This window comes from Medicago sativa, chromosome 1 (assembly GCF_051527215.1).
Source record: "Medicago sativa cultivar Bolivia chromosome 1, Bolivia_mono, whole genome shotgun sequence".
In the NCBI taxonomy this organism is placed as follows: Eukaryota; Viridiplantae; Streptophyta; class Magnoliopsida; order Fabales; family Fabaceae; genus Medicago; species Medicago sativa.
In genome coordinates this window covers 60,120,577-60,139,521 of record NC_140749.1, presented here as the reverse complement: position 1 = coordinate 60,139,521, position 18,945 = coordinate 60,120,577, and the positions used below count along the sequence as shown (strand labels likewise).

Below are 18,945 nucleotides of genomic sequence, written 5' to 3'. Positions count from 1 at the left end.
ATCAACAACCAATTTTCAAAAAAATAATTGATTCTGGGCTCTATCAATTCTCTTAACCTTTATTTTTTCTATTGTCACCAAGCATTCATTCAATCGCCGACCATATTTTCTTTATTGCCCACTATTTTGTTCTCTCAAAGTTTCAGATGTGTTTCAAAGATGATCCAAAACATTAAAGAGATCACAAATAATTATATGGATGAAATATCTATGCAATTAAAAAAAAAAATCCAAATTAGATCCAGGTTTCAAATTTTGAGATTATTTGATTTATAAAAAATAGATAATAGAGGTCAAAATTCATTGATTTTTTTTTTTTGTTAGGAATATGTTGTTTTTATTTGGAAGGTATTGTTATAGATTCACAAAGATGAACAATATATGAGATGGTCGATTAGAGAAGATGAAAGGATGAGCTTATGAGAATTGATAGAATAGGGCTGATTGGAGAAGATGAAAGACGGAGTTTATTAATAGAGAGAGGTACATGCGTTTTTTAAATGGAGTTTTTTAATCTCAACCACTTGATATGTCATATATATATATATATATATATATATATATATATATATATATATATATATATAGGATGTATAATATGAGAATGACTATCTTATATGAGAATGATGATAATGATCATCAACCATTAGATCAAAAATAAATGGTTAAGGTCAAAAAATCACATATGTATCTCACCTTACTACATCAATTCTCATAAATTCATTTCCCTTTTCATCTTCTTCTCCCCACAATCATCACTCCCATAAATATGATTTAAATCTTTTGATTTAAACTAGAGATTTAATCCTAGGATTTTACATAATAAACTTCCTAGGTTCTTTCTCTCTCACCTAAAGGTTCAAATCTTCACTCCCAATGCCAGACTCTCTTTTTTTTCCTTTCTAAAATCTTCATCAAAACCTAAAATGGCAAGAAAGAAGTTGAACGTACCTACACTTTTTTTTTTCTTTTTGTAAAAATACATGAATCCTTTTTTAATATAAATTGTAAATGTAATCGTGTAATGTTTATTATTCTGCAAACACAAAGCAAAATTTTCTCTTCTCATTCATGAATGGTTGCTAATGAATTATAAGTCTGATTGGAAGGACTATAGGTCAACAAAACTCACAAATTCACATATATATCGGAGAGAAAAATTGTGGGAGTGAATTCGAAGGCAAATAAGAATTTGTATAATGGGATTAGGATAAATCAAATTAACTGAATTTAAAAATTGTTAATCTTAGAGAAAATGAGATCCAGGACATAAATGAACGTTATAATGAATGATTGTGGGGAGAAGAAGATGAAAATGGAAATGAATTTATGAGAATTGATGTAATGAGGTGAGGTACGTATGTGACTTTTTAACCTCAACCATTTATTTTTGATCCAATAGTTGATGATCATTCTCATCGTTCTCATATAAGATAGTCATTCTCATATTATACATCCTCTACATATATATATATATATATATATATATATATATATATATATATATATATATATATATATATATATATATATATATATATATATATATATGAGGGTATATCAAGTGAGAGGACTTCTTAACGTGAGAGATGAGATGATAATATTAGCCATTAGATTAATCTTTAATATGATATGATAATTAATTTCAATAATTGCACCGTAGCATTCATCTCTTCCCTTTCCTTCCTTAAAAAAAAAACTCTCCTGGTGCATCTTCTCTCTGTTGCGTTTGTTATTTGTTTGAATAGGTTGCAATTACAAAAATGGAACAATGTTTAAAAAGTCATTTTTCCATTAATATCGTATCAGCTCAACAAAAACATATATTTATTCAATATGGAAACAAAAACATGAAGCAAAAGCAAGCTTAAGAGAATTTAAAAAAAAAAAAAGAGAGAGTGCTTATTTAACATTAGGAAGATACAGGATCCAATTGTAGAGTATCTTCGGTGAAAACCAATTCAATAATTACACAAAGACAAACGACAAATGAGAATGGAAAGTCACATGAGCAATAGAGTTTGCGACTCACAACGACGACAATCGACAGCAGCAAAATTAAGGGCGGCGACAACAATAAAATTAGGGATCTGCCCCTCGATATTGTGTCTTCAATATGATACCATATTTTACACAATTAACATCATCTTCATATAGTCCCCGTGAGCTTAGCTCAGTTGGTAGGGACATTATATTGCATATTTTATGCAGGGGCCGGGGTTCGAACCCTGGATACCCCACTTCTCCCCATTAGGCTACTAGACCAAAAAAAAAAAAAATCATATTCATATAAATTTGAAGAAAAAAAAAAGTTACATACAACCAATAAAATACCTACTTTGAGATCAAATTTGCAACATGAACTACAAATTTACAACTCTCCATTTATTTTTGGACATATGTAGTTTGATTTGAAAATGAATTTTGAGGCTTAGATCATGTGATATTAGAGGATTTTATGGTTACACATGGGGTTTTGGATCCCCTCCCGTGACTGCGTCATGCAATGGAATCATGACCATTAAAAATTAATTAAGTGCGAGTATTTAAAGTTTAAAAAGAAGAGAGAGATGACTATTAAAGGTTGGGATTAGCAATGCTCTAGAATGATCTTCTAAAACTTGAATTTTTATTGATGCTCAAATTGGACAACTAGTACTTTGCTTGCTTCTCTAGAAGTGGTTGAAGAGCAAATTTAGTTGATCCATCACAGTTGTGAGTAGATGATGATCATTATCACATAAAAAGTTATTGTAAGATTAAATTGATTAATGTGATCAGGTTGAACTTAGAGAGAAAGAGAGTAAGGTCATTGTGAGATCAAATTGATCACTGTTAGATCAGGATCACAAAATATTGGGTAGTCAGTTGTAAGAAACTTTATTAATCCTTTTTAAGGTCTGTTTCGTTCAACAGATCAGATCATAAGAGAGATTTTAATTGAGGGGAAGGAAAAGGAGGGGAGAGAAGTTGATATATTTCAATGAAATATACGTTTGGTTCAAAATACGAAGAAATGAGGGGAAAGAAAAATATATGTTTGGTTCAGAAGAGGAGGGGAGAGATTTTATAACTAATTTACATTTTTATCCTTGTAATCTATTACAACAGTTCTTATGATATCATCAAATAAACACAAGAAAAAAAAATAGTAAATAAATTCTCAATAAACTATAATATAATGGAGAGAGAAAAGGCCTCGCCGACCTTCCACAAACCACCACCGTTCCTTTCCAATTCTCCTTCATTACCCATACTTTCCGTCGAGATGTAGCCTAATTCTCACGGTGGTGCGATCGGCTCCTCTTTCGCCGCGACGCCACCATCGTCACAAGCAGTCGTCGGCGTCCTCTGTGTCACGACATGCTTGCTGTTCCGTAGCAGATCTCGTCGTTCTGCTGTTCTATGGTTGCCGTCGCCGTCGATGGCTGCAAAGGTGTTCTTTTTGTTCACCGCCGTTCTCTCAGACCCTTTCGGGTAGGATACATCAGATCTCAGATCTCCGCCTCCACGTTGTTCTCAGACCCTTTCGCGTTATCTGGGTTTCGCTGCTGGGTTTCGCAATCCGTCGCAACCTTTTCGTGATGGTTGTTCAAAACGCCTCCATCACATCGGTGGAGTCTGTTTTGTTGCTGGTTGTGTGTTCAAGCGTGATATTTCAACATCGGAGGTGTAGTCATGGATTGTGTTCGGTTGGTGGTTCTGTTTCTCAATGGATTCACACCATCGTCGCCGTCTTATCCGAGTCACTATTAATTTGACAATGGACTGTTAGGCTCGAAATAGCCATGAATGCTCCCTGTTTTTGTTGCAGTGGGTTGCCGGTGAGTAAACTTGTTATCCGTGTTGGCGGTCAGGTTTCCTCACCACCCTCAAAGTCTATGTTCCGTGCCTGCAAACATCACAAATCTGTGCACTGGTGCGCGATAGTTTGTTTGCTTTTAATCTGCAATTTAGTTGGTGCGCGTGGATTCGCTAATTACCGTGTTGGCGGTCGAACTCACCCCCACTTTCAAGCATTTTCATATGGGACTGTTTGGACTCGAAAGAGTTGTCAATGCTTGTTGTCTTTGTTGCAGGGAGTTGATGGCAAGTGATTCGATTTTGTGTTGACGATCGATTCACTCGTCAAACTTTAGACCCGTGCTTAATTGTTACAACTGCTTAGGGTTGAATCCACTTTGTGGATATTTATTTTTATTTTTGTTTTATTTTGCCCGTTAGGGTTGTCGACTGGGTCAAGTCTTATGTCCCCCAGTTTTATTTTGTAATTTTTCCTTTTTTTTAGTAATATATATGAGTAATTGACAATAGATTAGAGTAGGGTACCAACTAAGTTGGACACTATTCTTTTCTATGTCACTATGCTCTTGGCTTATAAAAAAAAAAAATAATGGAGAGAGAAAAAAGTGATGTGAAAAAAGAAAGAAAATGGCGTGAATAAAAAAAAGAAAAAGGAAGTGACGTGGAAAAGAGAAAAAAATTTGGTATGAATAAAAAATAGAAATTTACGTAAAAGAAAGAAAATGGCGTGAATAAAAAAAAGAAAAAGGAAGTGTGGAAAAGAGAAAAAAATTTGGTATGAATAAAAAATAGAAATTTACGTAAAAGGTGTAAAATTTCAACAAGGATAATTTAGAATTTTAACAAAAAAATTGTGGGTAATTTTGTCACTATAGTGTATTATTCTATCATCCCTCCCCCCTAGTTAAGGGAAATACTTCCATGACATTGCTTGGGTGCCATTGGTGCCATTGATGCAATCCTGGCCGTTGATGTGTGTTGATGGGTGTGGGGATGTGTGTGTGATGTGTGTGTGTGTGGTGGAGATGACACCAATGGCACCAATGGCACACAACTATGGCACCAAAGTGGAACCCCCTAGTTAATTAGTGGTAAATGGATTGATGAGGTGGCATCATTAGATGCCGTTGATTTCATTTTAATCTTTTTATTGATTATTGGCACGGATTGATGACTTGGCAAAGGATATATCTTATTTACTAAAGCTTAACCCGTAAAGCTAACCCTAAACCTAATTTTTTCCCCCCATTTTTTCAACCACTTTTCTAAGCCATTGGATCTTGCGCATTTAGGCGCCATTCAATTTTAGCCATTGATCATATTATATTTATCTCTTCTATTTTCCGAAACAACTATTTCGTATTTATCTCTTCTATTTTCCGAAACAACTATTTCATATTTATCTCTAATTATAATTTTGGTCATATCCGAAATTTGTTATCAATTCACTTAAATCCGAAATTTGTTTTCCTATAGTTTTGACCATCCGAATCCTTATTTATTAATTAACCTAACAAATTTCCCTTTCAAAAAAAAAATTAACCTAACAAATTTCATTCGTATCCTCCTCTTTTTTTTTTTTTGAAACAAATATCTTATATATTTACTAAAGCTTAACCCGTAAAGCTAACCCTAAACCTAATTTTTTTTCCCCCCATTTTTTCATCCACTTTTCTAAGTCATTGGATCTTGCGCATTTAGGCGCCATTCAATTTTAGTCATTGATCATATTATATTTATCTCTTCTATTTTCCGAAACAACTATTTCGTATTTATCTCTTCTATTTTCCGAATCAACTATTTCATATTTATCTCTAATTATAATTTTGGTCATATCCGAAATTTGTTATCAATTCACTTAAATCCGAAATTTGTTTTCCTATAGTTTTGACCATCCGAATCCTTATTTATTAATTAACCTAACAAATTTCCCTTTCAAAAAAAAAAAATTAACCTAACAAATTTCATTCGTATCCTCCTCTTTTTTTTTTTGAAACAAATATTTTCTACAGTTTTACGATTGCAATTTAACATAACAAATTCCATCTAAAAAAATGCATCGCACAAATTTTATTCTTATCCTCTTGCCTTTTTTTTTTTATGAAGCAAATATTTTGGTTATATATACGAAGCCCTAAACCTGTTTCTCTCAATCTTATATCTTATATCTTATATCTTATATATAATAAAGTTTAACCCCTAAAGCTATTTCTAACCCTAATATTTTCCCCCCATTTCTCCCTCCACTTTTCTGAACCTTTGGATCTTACACATTTAGGCACCATTCAATTTTAGCCATTGGTCATCTTACTTAATTAATGTCAGCCGAATTCTGTTATCAAGTTTGCTATAATTTTGGCCAGACGAATTTTGTTACGAAGTTTGCTATAATTTTGCCATATTTCCATCTCTTTAGTTGTGAAGCAACGCATCACACGATCCATAAAAGTAGAACTATATTTGCTTGCATTCACTAAACTATCTACCAATATCACTAAAACTATATTTGCTTGAGGTTCACCTCTTCGAATCTCTTCTCCCGATTCTGCCAACTTCGGATTCATGAAATTGCTCCGTCATCATTTTCAGGTCAGTTTTCAATTCTTCTTATCTTAAGCTAATAATATTCCTTATGCATTTCTCATCAATTTTTGTCACTCTAATAACTTTCACGAACACGCCAGCGATTATAGTTGAATTCGATGAAATCTCACTCAATTGTTTTGATTATTATTATTTTTTCAAATTATTTTGTTGATTTTTGTTTGTTCGGCGAGAACTGTAAATGGCATCGAAACAAGTAGCTAAATAGAAACGATTGGGATCGATTGGAGCAAGAAATGTGTGAATGGGTCGTCCTCTTCAACAACTTCGTCATCTAAACACTGTCGGCGTCAATGCGAAGTAAGCCACAATTTTATCATGAAAATGTGCCTTTGGATTCTTAAAAAACCAAAGAGAATATAACTATGACTATTCAGTTTTGTTCTTTAAAGTATGTGATTGTAAATTTTGTTATTGTGTTGTGCGATAGCTGTTGATGTTGATTTGATTGATGTGTGATATATTATTTGTGTGACAGTCAGAGGGAAATTCGTGGCAAAGAGATTGCTGGTATACAGATGGAGATACTATAGTGAGAAACGAGTATAATTCGTCTATAACTTATGCTTACGGTAAAAAATAGCAAAGCTCATATTTGTTAATAGGTTTTTTGCTGTTTAATTTTTTTTCATTTGGTATTTAGGTTGAAGTATTGAGTAATATTTCAAAGGTCATACATTATAGTTTTGAGATTTGGGTTAGAGATTCAAAGCTCTGTATGTCATCAAATTAAGATGGCAACATAGGGAGAAATATTTCAAAGGAAGATTTTACATTAAGCCATTTAGCATTGATCAGACCATCGCCCTTCTTATTTGTATTTACCTTAGAGTTGGTGGTTACAAATGATTTGTATTTCAATGGTCAGGAATTAATGTGCCAAAATCGCATAGGTTCTGGTTCAGGATTTCCATTGAGTGATATAACAAGTGGTAAGCATAGCTTTCACTAATCATGGTAATTATACTTCTCCTTTTTAAGGTTCAAGGAACTGCCACTAAGGATGTATTTTTTCAGTGTTCAAACGCAGCAGCTATAGCATAGAGTCTTCTAAGCTTCTTGGACCTGGAAAACATGTTTTATCAAATGCAAAGCTTCAGAGAAACCTCACCATATCTTGCCCTTATGCAGACTCTACTGAGAATATTGAAGGTTGCAGTAAACCAAACAACTCGGGTTAGCAGATTACGGTTACGGACCTTTAAGCAATTTTAATTTTTGGCAGAGTTATACTTCTATTTTTTGACATTTTTTCTTATATATTATTAATTTATCGCGTATAGGCCATGGTTCAGGCGTGGACAATGGAGTTTTAGCCAAAAATCCGGTTGTTGGTGATTTTATTAAAGAGACAGTGGTATCCGACATTAATTTCATGAAAAAGAGTTCAGGTCGAAACATACATTATTTGCGAAGACTTTTTGCAGCATTGATGGTCTCTGATTAGCTGTCCAGACCAGAGGTTGTTTGGAATAACACTTCGCCTAATCTAATTGATGATATTTTGCACAAACAAAGACGTGTACTTGGTGCGCCTGGTAAGTCTGATTGTTAAAACTGTAGTGTTTTTTTTATAGGTTAAATTTACTTCTCTGTCTGGATAGCTAATCTGAATATATCACTTATTTGTTTATGGTCGGTTAATTTAGAGGGCGAAACTTATGCATCGACATTGTACTACATGCTTAATTCGTATTGCAAATCTGTGTGTAGGAAGATTAGATACTAGCCAGCATGAATTACACTATATTTCATGTACTAATATACTCAAACAAATTTGTAGTTTGTTGGTGTATAGTTTACAATCTGAATTACACTATATTTTGGCCAATTTTTCTGCGCCTACTATTTAGTTATCAAGGGAACTCTAATTTTGCTCAATTTTAGTTATTCTCATTGATGTCGCAACTCTAAGCCTATTATTTAGTTATCAAAGGATACAAAGACACAGCTGTAATGCGTATTCAATGCACATTAGTTGTTATCACTTGCACCTTTATTTGTATGTATCAGCTCCCTGTATATATCTAAGGTACTCATCTCTTTACTTGCAGTAGCTTTGAAACGAAAAACAAAGGTTATACATGGTGATTTTTGATTTGAAAGTATGGCCAACACTTACACTCCGCTCTTATAGCTGTTACTAGAGGAAAGAGAGATTTTAAGATGAAAGTTAGAGTAGCTCATATTTGGTGTATACCAACAAAGAAAATAATTAAAAATATCAAATAAATCGATTGCCTTCTCATAAGGTAATATTATGCTATGAAATTTCATATTGTGTTCTATATTTAATATGATATGATGTTCATATCAGAGACACTTATGTTTTCGTGGTGTTTAGGTTTTTCAATAGTGATGCATCAACATTTTGTTTTTTGTAAGTTGTAACCATCCTGTCGTATGCTTCATTATCCATAGGTTAAGTGCACTTTAGTTGGATTCTACATAATTATTTTTTGATGGATTGAGATGAGACTTATTTTGGAATAGCTTCTTTTTGTGATTTTAAACAGTGGATTCATGCTCAACAACTTTTTTTTTGTGAGATTGTATATATTTTCAGCATAAGTGGTGAACTAATATTCGGGGATTCAAAATACTTATATGTTGCTCTAATTTCCATGCCGTACGTTATTTTCATTCATACTCTTGATGGTTTAGCAGATACATGGACGACAAACAACAATTGCATCAGTATTAGGAGGTGAGAATTCGTATTCATTCGAGAAGAAATTGTTTTCGTTCAGAGCAGTTTGCCAAAGATGTTCAGGAGTTTTGGGCAAATTATTCATCAGTAGCAGTCTACGAGTATGTCTTGAATGGAGCAGCCAAATCCCACGCCCAGTTTTGTATCAGTCTCTGTTATTGTTTCCTAGCAGTAATTGGCACTATTGTGATTCTGTGTTTGTTATTTTTAGAGATATTGAGGTCCTGTTTTTGTTATTTTAAGAGTAGACATGTTTTTGTGGAGAGAGCTGGAATGAAGTGTCACATTTTTTTTCCTGCATCTTTTAACATGTCAGTCTATTCTTTATCGAATAAATTAATTAGTTTGGGGATCGTCATGTTGTCAGTCTCTCTTAATTGGTCTGCATATTGGATCTTTACAGTATTTTGAAGTTTTCCATTTGTAGTGCTTTGGATTGTTTTGTATATAGCCTTAGATTATGAGGTTGTGGAAGGCAATTGGTTTAGTATTTTTAAGTCATCCGAAGGAATATTTTGTAGGGTTTAGATGTGAATTTGTTGAGGCTTCGTTAATAGTAAGTTGATCGAGTTATATTCATAGTATGATGCCTTCTCTAAGCTTACTATGATACTATTATTCATTTTTAAAATTGCTTTGCGTGTCACTATAAGTCATTGAGGATTTGATATCATGTAAATAATAAAGTAAATCCTAACACATTCCACATAAGAATGAAGATATTGGTTACAGTTGGAATCTTATAAGTCATTGAGGCATGTTGATCTTATTGGTTACAGGTGTTGGAATGATTAACGAGTAACAACTTGCAAATTTACTTTTAAGTTTCAAGTTTTGTAAACCCTACCATGTTCTTGAATATCTTATTTGAAGTGACGGAAAATGATTAAGTTTTGTTAACTATTCAATATAAGTTTCTTTAGGTATCGCGCTTAAAATTTGTGGCTGCATCATTCTAAATAGCAATTTTCTAAAATATATTAATGTCTCTCTTTGCTCAAGCCTCAAACTCTAACGATGTCAATTTAATATGAATTGTGTAATACATCATAATCATCATGTGAACTATTCAATTCCCCTAAAAAAAAAATATATTCAATTACATTTTAGTTATCCGGTAAAACTTATTCATGACTTTTTTTGGTTGGTTTGACCCGTGCGATGCACGGGTCGATGTTCTAGTAAGCAGAAATGCTAAGCTCTCATATTCTCACACTTTCTATTCGTCGCAAATTCAATTCAAACCCTTATTACTGCTACGCTCTCTGCCTTCATGAAGAAGAAAATGTCTTCTTTTGATCATAAACCAAAAACCAATCATGTTGACCATAGCTCCCTTCAAAAACCTAAATACCCTTCTTTCTCTTTCATTGATTATTCAAACCCTAATCATATCAAAACCAAAAACTTTTCTTCAACAACTAATGATGCTGGAAAACATAAGATCATATGGTTTTTTTCTTATTCAGTTCCTAATGATGCTGGAAAACAAAAGAAACATTCATGTGATGTTTGCAACAAGGTTTTTACTTCTAACAAAGCTTTGAATGGACATATGATATGTCACTCACCAACTGTTGCACCATCTTCCTCTGCAAGCTATGAGGATCACTTTCTACCACCTAAGAAACGGCAAGTGCTAAGAAGAAGTTATATGAATAATGATGATGATGCTATTGCAGCTGAAACTCTGTTGGATATATCTCGTGGCGGTTTCGAGGGATCAACTACCAATATCAATTTGAATCACCGTGGTGCTAAAAGGCAAAAACTCTTTTGCAATATGATGGATGCTAATATGATGGATGATATTGAGAAGACGAAGAAGGAGAAAGAACAAGGTGTGTTGCTAACAAGTGCTACAGGCATGATTTTTCAAACATCTCAAGATTGCAAGCAACCTGCTGCCTCTAATCAAAGTATTGAAGAGAAGAAGATTAATGAAGGTGAAACAGAATTAGTGTCAAAAGTTGTGAAGAATTTTGATTTGAACGAGCTTCCAAGTGATGATGTGAAGAATTTTGATTTGAACGAGCTTCCAAGTGATGATTTTGAAGATGAAATCAATTAGTGTCTCGTCTTGGTTTATATCTTTTTAATGATATTATGAATTTTGTATGGGATGGAAACCATTGATGTTGTCATGTAATTCCTTAATAACAATTCTTTTAGTTCAAATATCATCATGAATTATTGAGCAATTTGCTTACAAGATATATATAAAGTTTAGTTTATCAATTTCCACCTTTTACATTTGTCTTAATCTTCTTGTTTTGTTTGAGTGAAACTAACTTGTTTATTTGCACTAAATTGTTTGAGTGAAACTAAACTAGTATTAAAATAGGTTGAAATTGATGGAGATTCTGCATGGTTTGAATAATGCATGTCTAGACGAGTAATGAGTTTACTGTCAAAAGTGGCTTGATGAAGATATGTTTCATAAATTTGAGGGTTAAGGTTACCTATCATATTTAGTTATGTTATAATAATTGTTCTTTTATTTAATGGAGTTGAATGTAAAGGATTTATCTTACCATTAGCATCACTATTTTTTGTTTGGAACTTTCAGTGATGAAGTCTACTTTTGTGAATAAAAATAGAATTCAAACACTTGCATGTTAAGTAAATAATTAATTAAAACTTTAGATTTTAGTTGTTTCATTTCAATACTTTCCCCTTTGTAGGTTAAGTGGTTTTGATGATATTATTAGTCAAAAATTGAAGGTTTCTTCCTATCAGCTAAGAATTAGTAGTCTTTTATTGAATTGGTGAGGACATGAACATAATTGATGTTTAGTCAACTTAAATTGCTGATGTAGTAATGTCTACTCTTGTTGACGTGATTTCTGGTTACTTATTGACATGTAGTAGTGAGGCTTTCTTAATTAAAATTAGGCTTAAATATGTTATTCGTCCCTGCAAATAGGGGTCGCTTAAAATTTCGTCCCTGCAATCGCTAATCCTTTTTTTTTGCCCCTGCAAAGTTTAATCAGTTAAAAATTCATCCTTTGACCCAGTTAATCACTGCCACGTCAGCAATTTACCAAAAATGGCATGGGAATTGACGAAAATACCCCTGGCATATTTTTTTCCTTAAAAAAAAATTTTGAAATTTTGAAATTTTTTTTTTAAATTAAAAAAAATCTGAAAAAATAATTAAAAATCATAAAAAATTTCGGACAAAAAAATGGTAAAATTAAAACTGAAAAAACTGAAATTTTTCGGAGAAAAAACTGTAAAAAAAAAATTCGGGAAAAATCTGGAAAAAAAAAATTTTGAAGGAAAAAAAAAACAGGGGTATTTTCGTCAATTCCCATGCCATTTTTCGTAAATTGCTGACGTGGCAGTGATTAACTTGGTCAAAGGATGAATTTTTAACTGATTAAACTTTGCAGGGGCAAAAAAAAAAAGGATTAGCAATTGCAGGGACGAAATTTTAAGCGACCCCTATTTGCAGGGACGAATAACATATTTAAGCCTTAAAATTAATTGGACATATGCTAATTCGGCGTTATTATAATTATTAATTGGACATATCTTTTAATTGCACTTTATTTTCTTTTTTACTTCTTCATAAATTATTTTTTCTTCAAGTTTGGAAATCAAGATAGCAGGACATTCATATTCACCCTCTTCCTCCTCATCTCCTCTAGCCTCCTCATCCTAAAAGTTTCTGGAGCATTTTCTTTCGTGCCAGTTTCGTCCTAGCACCGTGTCGCTGTAAGATTGTCTTCGTTTGCTTTCCATACTCTGCATCTCCACCGCATCAGAATAATTTTTGGTTGCATTCTTGCAAATCTTCTTCGTCTTTGGATTTTTCATGGTTTGCGTGTTTTTCCCTAGCAGAGCGTTAGGGCCATCCATGGCAAACATGTACAACTGAAACATATCAAACTCTTCTAAAATGAATTAAACTAAACTCTTCAAACTGGCCCGTGTTATAAATTCCGTTAACAATTTTAATTAATTATTCTTATAATGCAATGCCTAGTAAGCTGCAAGTTTTTGTATTCTATTTTCATTCACAAATTAATTTTGCCACTGAAAGTTCGAAACAAAACTAGTTATTTTGATGCAGATGAATTTTGATATATGGCAATATTGATGTAGGGTAATACATGGTGACTTTACAAAATAATTAATCATCGTACTAATCATTCCTTTTAGTTACTGCCACTACTAGTCAAAACATAAAAGACAGGAAGAAAAAAATGTATCAAAGACATTGACAATGTGACATATTGCATTATTCATTGAATGCTGGTTGGACCACAAAATCTAATCATTTATGAAAGGTTATATAATTGAAATAAATATGTTATTTCATTTCAATCATTAAGCAAAGGGAACAATCCTTAGGGGAGAAGCACATGAGATAGGAAAACCACTTCACCGATTGAAAAGAAATTGAGGAGCACAACCGGAAACGACGGAATTCTATCAGTTTTTTTTTTTTACTATGTTGTTTATTACTTTTATCATGTTAAGCTAACTTCCTTTGATTAGATCTGAGATGACTCTGATCTAACACTGTTTGTGGCTGTGAAACTCTATTAATTATGATTATGAATCTAGATTTATTCATTTTAATTGTTCTTAATTCTTTTTATATACTTATAATATATAATATGAATTCGTAAGCACGCCTAGCTTTCGACTCCTAATTGAATTGTTCGAATAAACATGGTTAGTTTAGCAATGGATAATCGTTAATTTGTGATATTAGGTTAACGTTCTTAAAACCTTCGAAAATATTAGATCACCTAAGGAATTAGGGACTGTAATCTGAGAAGAGGGTTCTAAGTCAGGGATTGTTAGAACTATTTTTGTTAACCATCGTAAAACTTGAGGAATATTCCTAAGACATAGGTGCGGTTTACCAAATAGTAAAAATCAAATGATTCGAAAGACTTGATCTTATCTCTCTTTATATTTTCAAAACAACTTTTATCAGCTTATTTATTGTTTACGCAATCAAACCAACGATCTAGGGCAAGACCCCAATTTTACCAATCTTCGCCATTCGCACGCCCGTTGCTGGATTTTAAACTTATGCACGATTATAATTCTAAAATCTCTTTTTGCAAATATGAATTTTCTAAATTAATTTTAAAAGTGATTTCGCTATATTTAAAAATTAATTTCCGAATTTTCTAGAGTCTGTTACCTTTTTCACTCTTTCGATGCGAATAGGTATCACGGTGTTTCTGCTTTCGTGGTAAGCTTTTAATTTAAGAAACAATTTTCAGACTAAAAATATCCTTTTCGTTTCAATTATATAAAGTATAATTCATTAGAGTATCATTGGTATAACAGTCGTCCATTCCGGACTCAAAGTAAACTACTCAAACATAATGAAATAATAATCTAAACCTATTTTTGATGAATTCATATTAAGAAATAACAAAGAAAATAAAACATGTTAATTGATGGATGCTCGAAAATAAAAAGAGAATGGCCGCAACAGTAGCAAATCGAATGATTGGAATTGGATTGGAACAACAGATGTTAATCGCAATAACATGGGAAGAAAATAAATAAAATGACAGCTGAAGATGCTTTTCCACTTCGCAACGTTACAACATTCATATGCCCTTTCGGGTTTGGCTGGGGTTGTGCTGGGATTGGGAAGGTCCTGGTAGGAGCAGCTGAAGATGCTTGTTGTTTGGCCACTTGGGAATCTGTGTTCCAACATTTTGTTGTGAGTGGTTGTAGCATCGACTTTACTTGCTAGCTTCTTTATGATCTCATTGGTGTGGATGTGCTGGTTTAAGAAATCCTTGTTTTGCTGGGTTTGGACCATGATAATGTTTTCCATCATCAGCTCAAGGTTTGACTTTATGGGAGCAGCAGGAGCAACTTGGGCTCCTTTTTGGCCTTGAAAACCAGGGGGAGGATTGGGCGAAAAGGTAGGGTTGTTATTCTTATAGAGTACGGGTTAGCTTGCATGTAGTTCACCTAGCCATTTCTGGCTAATAGTTGACACTCGGCAGCAATGTGTCCAGGGACTCCACAAATTCAACAATTCGGAGTCACAACATCTACAGTAGATGGTTGAACGATGCTCAGGCTGTCTAACTTTTGGTATAGGGCATCGACTCTATCGTTCATATGATCAAAGTCACTGACTTTCGACATTCGTCCCTTTGGTTGTGTTTTCTCAACTGGAGTGCGTTCTCTCCCCCACTAGTAATGGTTCTGAGCCATGGTCATTGAATGGTTCATTCATGAGAGCTCCTCCAGCAGCTGCATCAATGGTCATTCTTGTGTTATAAAGTACTCCCTCCGATCCTATTTACAAGAGAAAGTTGATTTTTTAAATACATTGAATAATGTATGTATCTAGTCAAGAACCTAAACCAAATACATAAATTATTTAATGTATCTAAAAAGTAAAATTGTTTCTTGTAAATAGGACCGGAGGGAGTAGACTGTTGTAGAATGTGCAAATTATTAGCCATATTTCTAATTTGTGGTGTGGGCAAGCTCTCATTAGCTTATGCCGAAAAACAAATATCTCTCAAATAATGCAGAATAGTGTCCTTTGACATGGAAAGAGAAGGGATGGATTTGCGATTTGCGGCAACAAGCACACCAAGTAAGGAACCTATTGCAACTGAATATATGCTATAATTCAAAACTACCTTTGCAAACAATATGCGACTTTATTATTGAGACCAGTGTTGAGAAAATTTTGATTAGCAAGATATTTGGTTGGCATGAATCAATCCAAACCAATTTGCTCAGTATAGCAGAGTTTGTAGCAACCTTAACAAGTGTATGAAGTCTGTTAAAATTGATTAAAAGAAACATCAACTCTTGGGTAATGAGTGCGGTCCACTACAGGTTTTGAATCAATTTCAGAAACAATATTTTGAAACCCCGACATCTTTAGCCAAAAACTATAAACTCCCCTCTTCAAGATTGTCAATATTGGACTCTGCCAAATGGTATTTGCTGCCATGAAATTTTCGTCCGTGTCCCTTAGAATCATCCCTATTCCTATATCTTGTTGATTAGGACTTCAGAGCAAAACCAGAATCTATGTTACAATTTATCGTTCCAATGGATGGTTTCTACCATGAACATATCAGAGTTAGTCGTGTTCCATGCGTTCCAATCCAAACTCGATTTTTAGGTTACTCTCTCTTAGCTGATAGGAAGAAACCTTCAATTCTAGACTAATAATATCAAGGCCATGTTAACTATTAGTCATCAAAACCGCTTAACAGACAAAGGGGAAAGTTTTAATTATTCACTTAACATGCAAGAGTTTGAATTCTATTTTTATTCTCAAAAGTAGATTCCACCACTGAAATTCCAAACAATAAACATAGATGCTAATGGTAAGATAAATCCTTTACATTCAACTCCATTAAATAAAAGAACAATTACTATAACATAACTAAATAGGATAGGTAACCTTAACCCTCGCATCTATGATACATTATTCAAACCATGCAGAATCTCCATCAATTTCAACCCTCATTTTCAACCTATTTTAATACTAGTTTAGTTTCACTCAAACAATTTAGTGCAATTAAATAAACTAGTTAGTTTCACTCAAACAAAACAAGAAGATTAAGGCAAAAGTAAAAGGTTGAAATTGATAAACTAAACTTTAGATATATCCTGTAAGCAAATTGCTCAATAATTCATGATGAAATTTGAACTAAAAGAATTGTTATTAAGGAAAATTACATTACAACATCAAGGGTATCCATCCCATAAAAAATTCATAATATCATTCAAAATCATTAAAATATATAAACCAAGACGAGTAACTAATTGGTTTCATCTTCAAAATCATCACTTGGAAGCTCGTTCAAATCAAAATTCTTCACATCATCACTTGGAAGCTCGTTCAAATCAAAATTCTTCAAATCATCACTTGGAAGCTCGTTCAAATCAAAATTCTTCACATCATAACTTGGAAGCTCGTTCAAATCAAAATTCTTCAAATCATCACTTGGAAGCTCGTTTAAATCAAGATTCTTCACATCATCACTTGGAAGCTCGTTCAAATCAAAATTCTTTACATCATAACTTGGAAGCTCGTTCAAATCAAAATTCTTCACAACTTTTGACCCTAATTCTATTTCACCTTCATTAATCTTCTTCTCTTCAATACTTTGATAAGAGGCAGCAGGTTCCTTGCAATCTTGTGATGTTTGAAAAATCATGCCTTTAGCACTTGTTAGCAACACATCTTGTTCCTTATTCTTCTTCTTATTATTATCATCATTCATCATCTTGCAAAAAAGTTTTTTCCTTTTAGCACCACGGTGATTCACATTGATATTGGTAGTTGATCCCTCGAAACAGCCACAAGATATATCCAACAGAGTTTCAGCTGCAATAGCATCATCATCATTATTCATATAACTTCTTCTTCTTAGCGCCTGCCGTTTCTTAGGTGGTAGAATGTGATCATCATAGCTTGCAGAGGAAGATGGTGCAGCAGTTGGTGAGTGACATATCATATGTCCATTCAAAGATTTGTTAGAAGTAAAAACCTTGTTGCAAACATCACATGAGTGTTTGTTTTGTTTTCCAACATTATTAGGAACAGAATAAGAAAAAAACCATATGATCTTCTGTTTTCCAACATCATTACTTGTTGAACATAGGTTTTTGGTTTTGTTCGGATTAGGGTTTGAATAATCAATGAAAGAGAAAGAAGGGTATTTGGGTTTTTGAAGGGAGCTATGGTCAACATGATTGGTTTTTGGTTTATGATCGGAAAAGGACATTTTCTTCTTCATGAAGGAAGAGAGCGTAGCAGTATAAGGGTTTTGCTTTGAATTGGCTATGAATAGAAAGAATGAGAATATGAGAGCATAGCATTTCTACTTATATATCCATTGCCAAGTCATCGATCCGTGCAATTAATCAATAAAAAGATTAAAATGAATTCAACGGCATCTAATGATGCCACCTCATCAATCCATTTACCCACAATTTTTATTCAAACCAATTTTTTTTTTCTCTTTTTCACGTTACTTCCTTTTTCTTTTTTTTATTCACGCCATTTTCTTTCTTTGTTGACACCACTTTTTTGAGAGAGACCATTATATTACAATTTATTGAGAATTTATTTGCTATTTTTGTGTGTGTTTATTTGATGATATCATAAGACCTATTGTAATAGATCACAAAGATAAAATTGTAAATTAGTTATAAAATATCTCCCCTCCCTTTCCTTTCCTTTTTTTTTGAGCCAAACATATATTTCATTGAAATATATCCCGCCCTCCCTTTCCTTCCCCTCAATTAAAATCTCCCCCGTGCCCTCCGATCTGTTGAACGAAACAGACCCTAAAAAGGATTAATGAAGCTTCTTACAACTAACTATTCAATTTTTGTGTGATCTGGATCTAACAGTGATCATTTTTATCTCATGGTGACCTTTCTCTCTTTCTCTCTAAGTTCAACCTGTGGGCACACTAAGGTGAATTTAAACTTTTCAAATACACTTAAAAGTATGCCAAAGATATATTAAAGGCTTAGTGTATTTTGAAGATGTTATGATTTTTTTTTAAGAAATCTTGATTTTCTCCTTCTGGTCTTTTTTTGGATATGATTTTGTTGCAGAATGAGAGTTGATGTATATCAGATATATTTGTTTTCCAATGATTGTTTATCTTCATAGAGCTTTGTCTCAGTGAGCAAGTCAAAAACTAGATGTTGATAACTAGTTGTTTTTTGTCTTTTAGTGTCTAGCCCTGATGAACAAGTAACTCTTTAAGTTATTTGTTATTGTTTGTGCTTTGTTTTCCAACTTCTTATCTGTGATTATGATCTTCTTGTGTAGTTTTTCCCATAGT

At 33.1% G+C, this 18,945-nt stretch overlaps 1 protein-coding gene across 1 annotated transcript; it reads left to right on the top strand.

Moving 5' to 3' along the window:
• The first annotated feature begins 5,996 nt into the window (after positions 1–5,996).
• LOC146955956 (uncharacterized) lies at positions 5,997–9,476 on the top strand. The gene is made up of 6 exons (XM_085725255.1): positions 5,997–6,708; positions 6,887–6,980; positions 7,277–7,340; positions 7,426–7,584; positions 7,692–7,946; positions 9,076–9,476. Exons 2-5 carry the CDS (start codon positions 6,972–6,974, stop codon positions 7,853–7,855), a joined length of 396 nt encoding a protein of 131 aa, XP_085581381.1. The 5' UTR covers positions 5,997–6,708; positions 6,887–6,971; the 3' UTR covers positions 7,856–7,946; positions 9,076–9,476.
• The last annotated feature ends 9,469 nt before the right edge of the window (positions 9,477–18,945 follow it).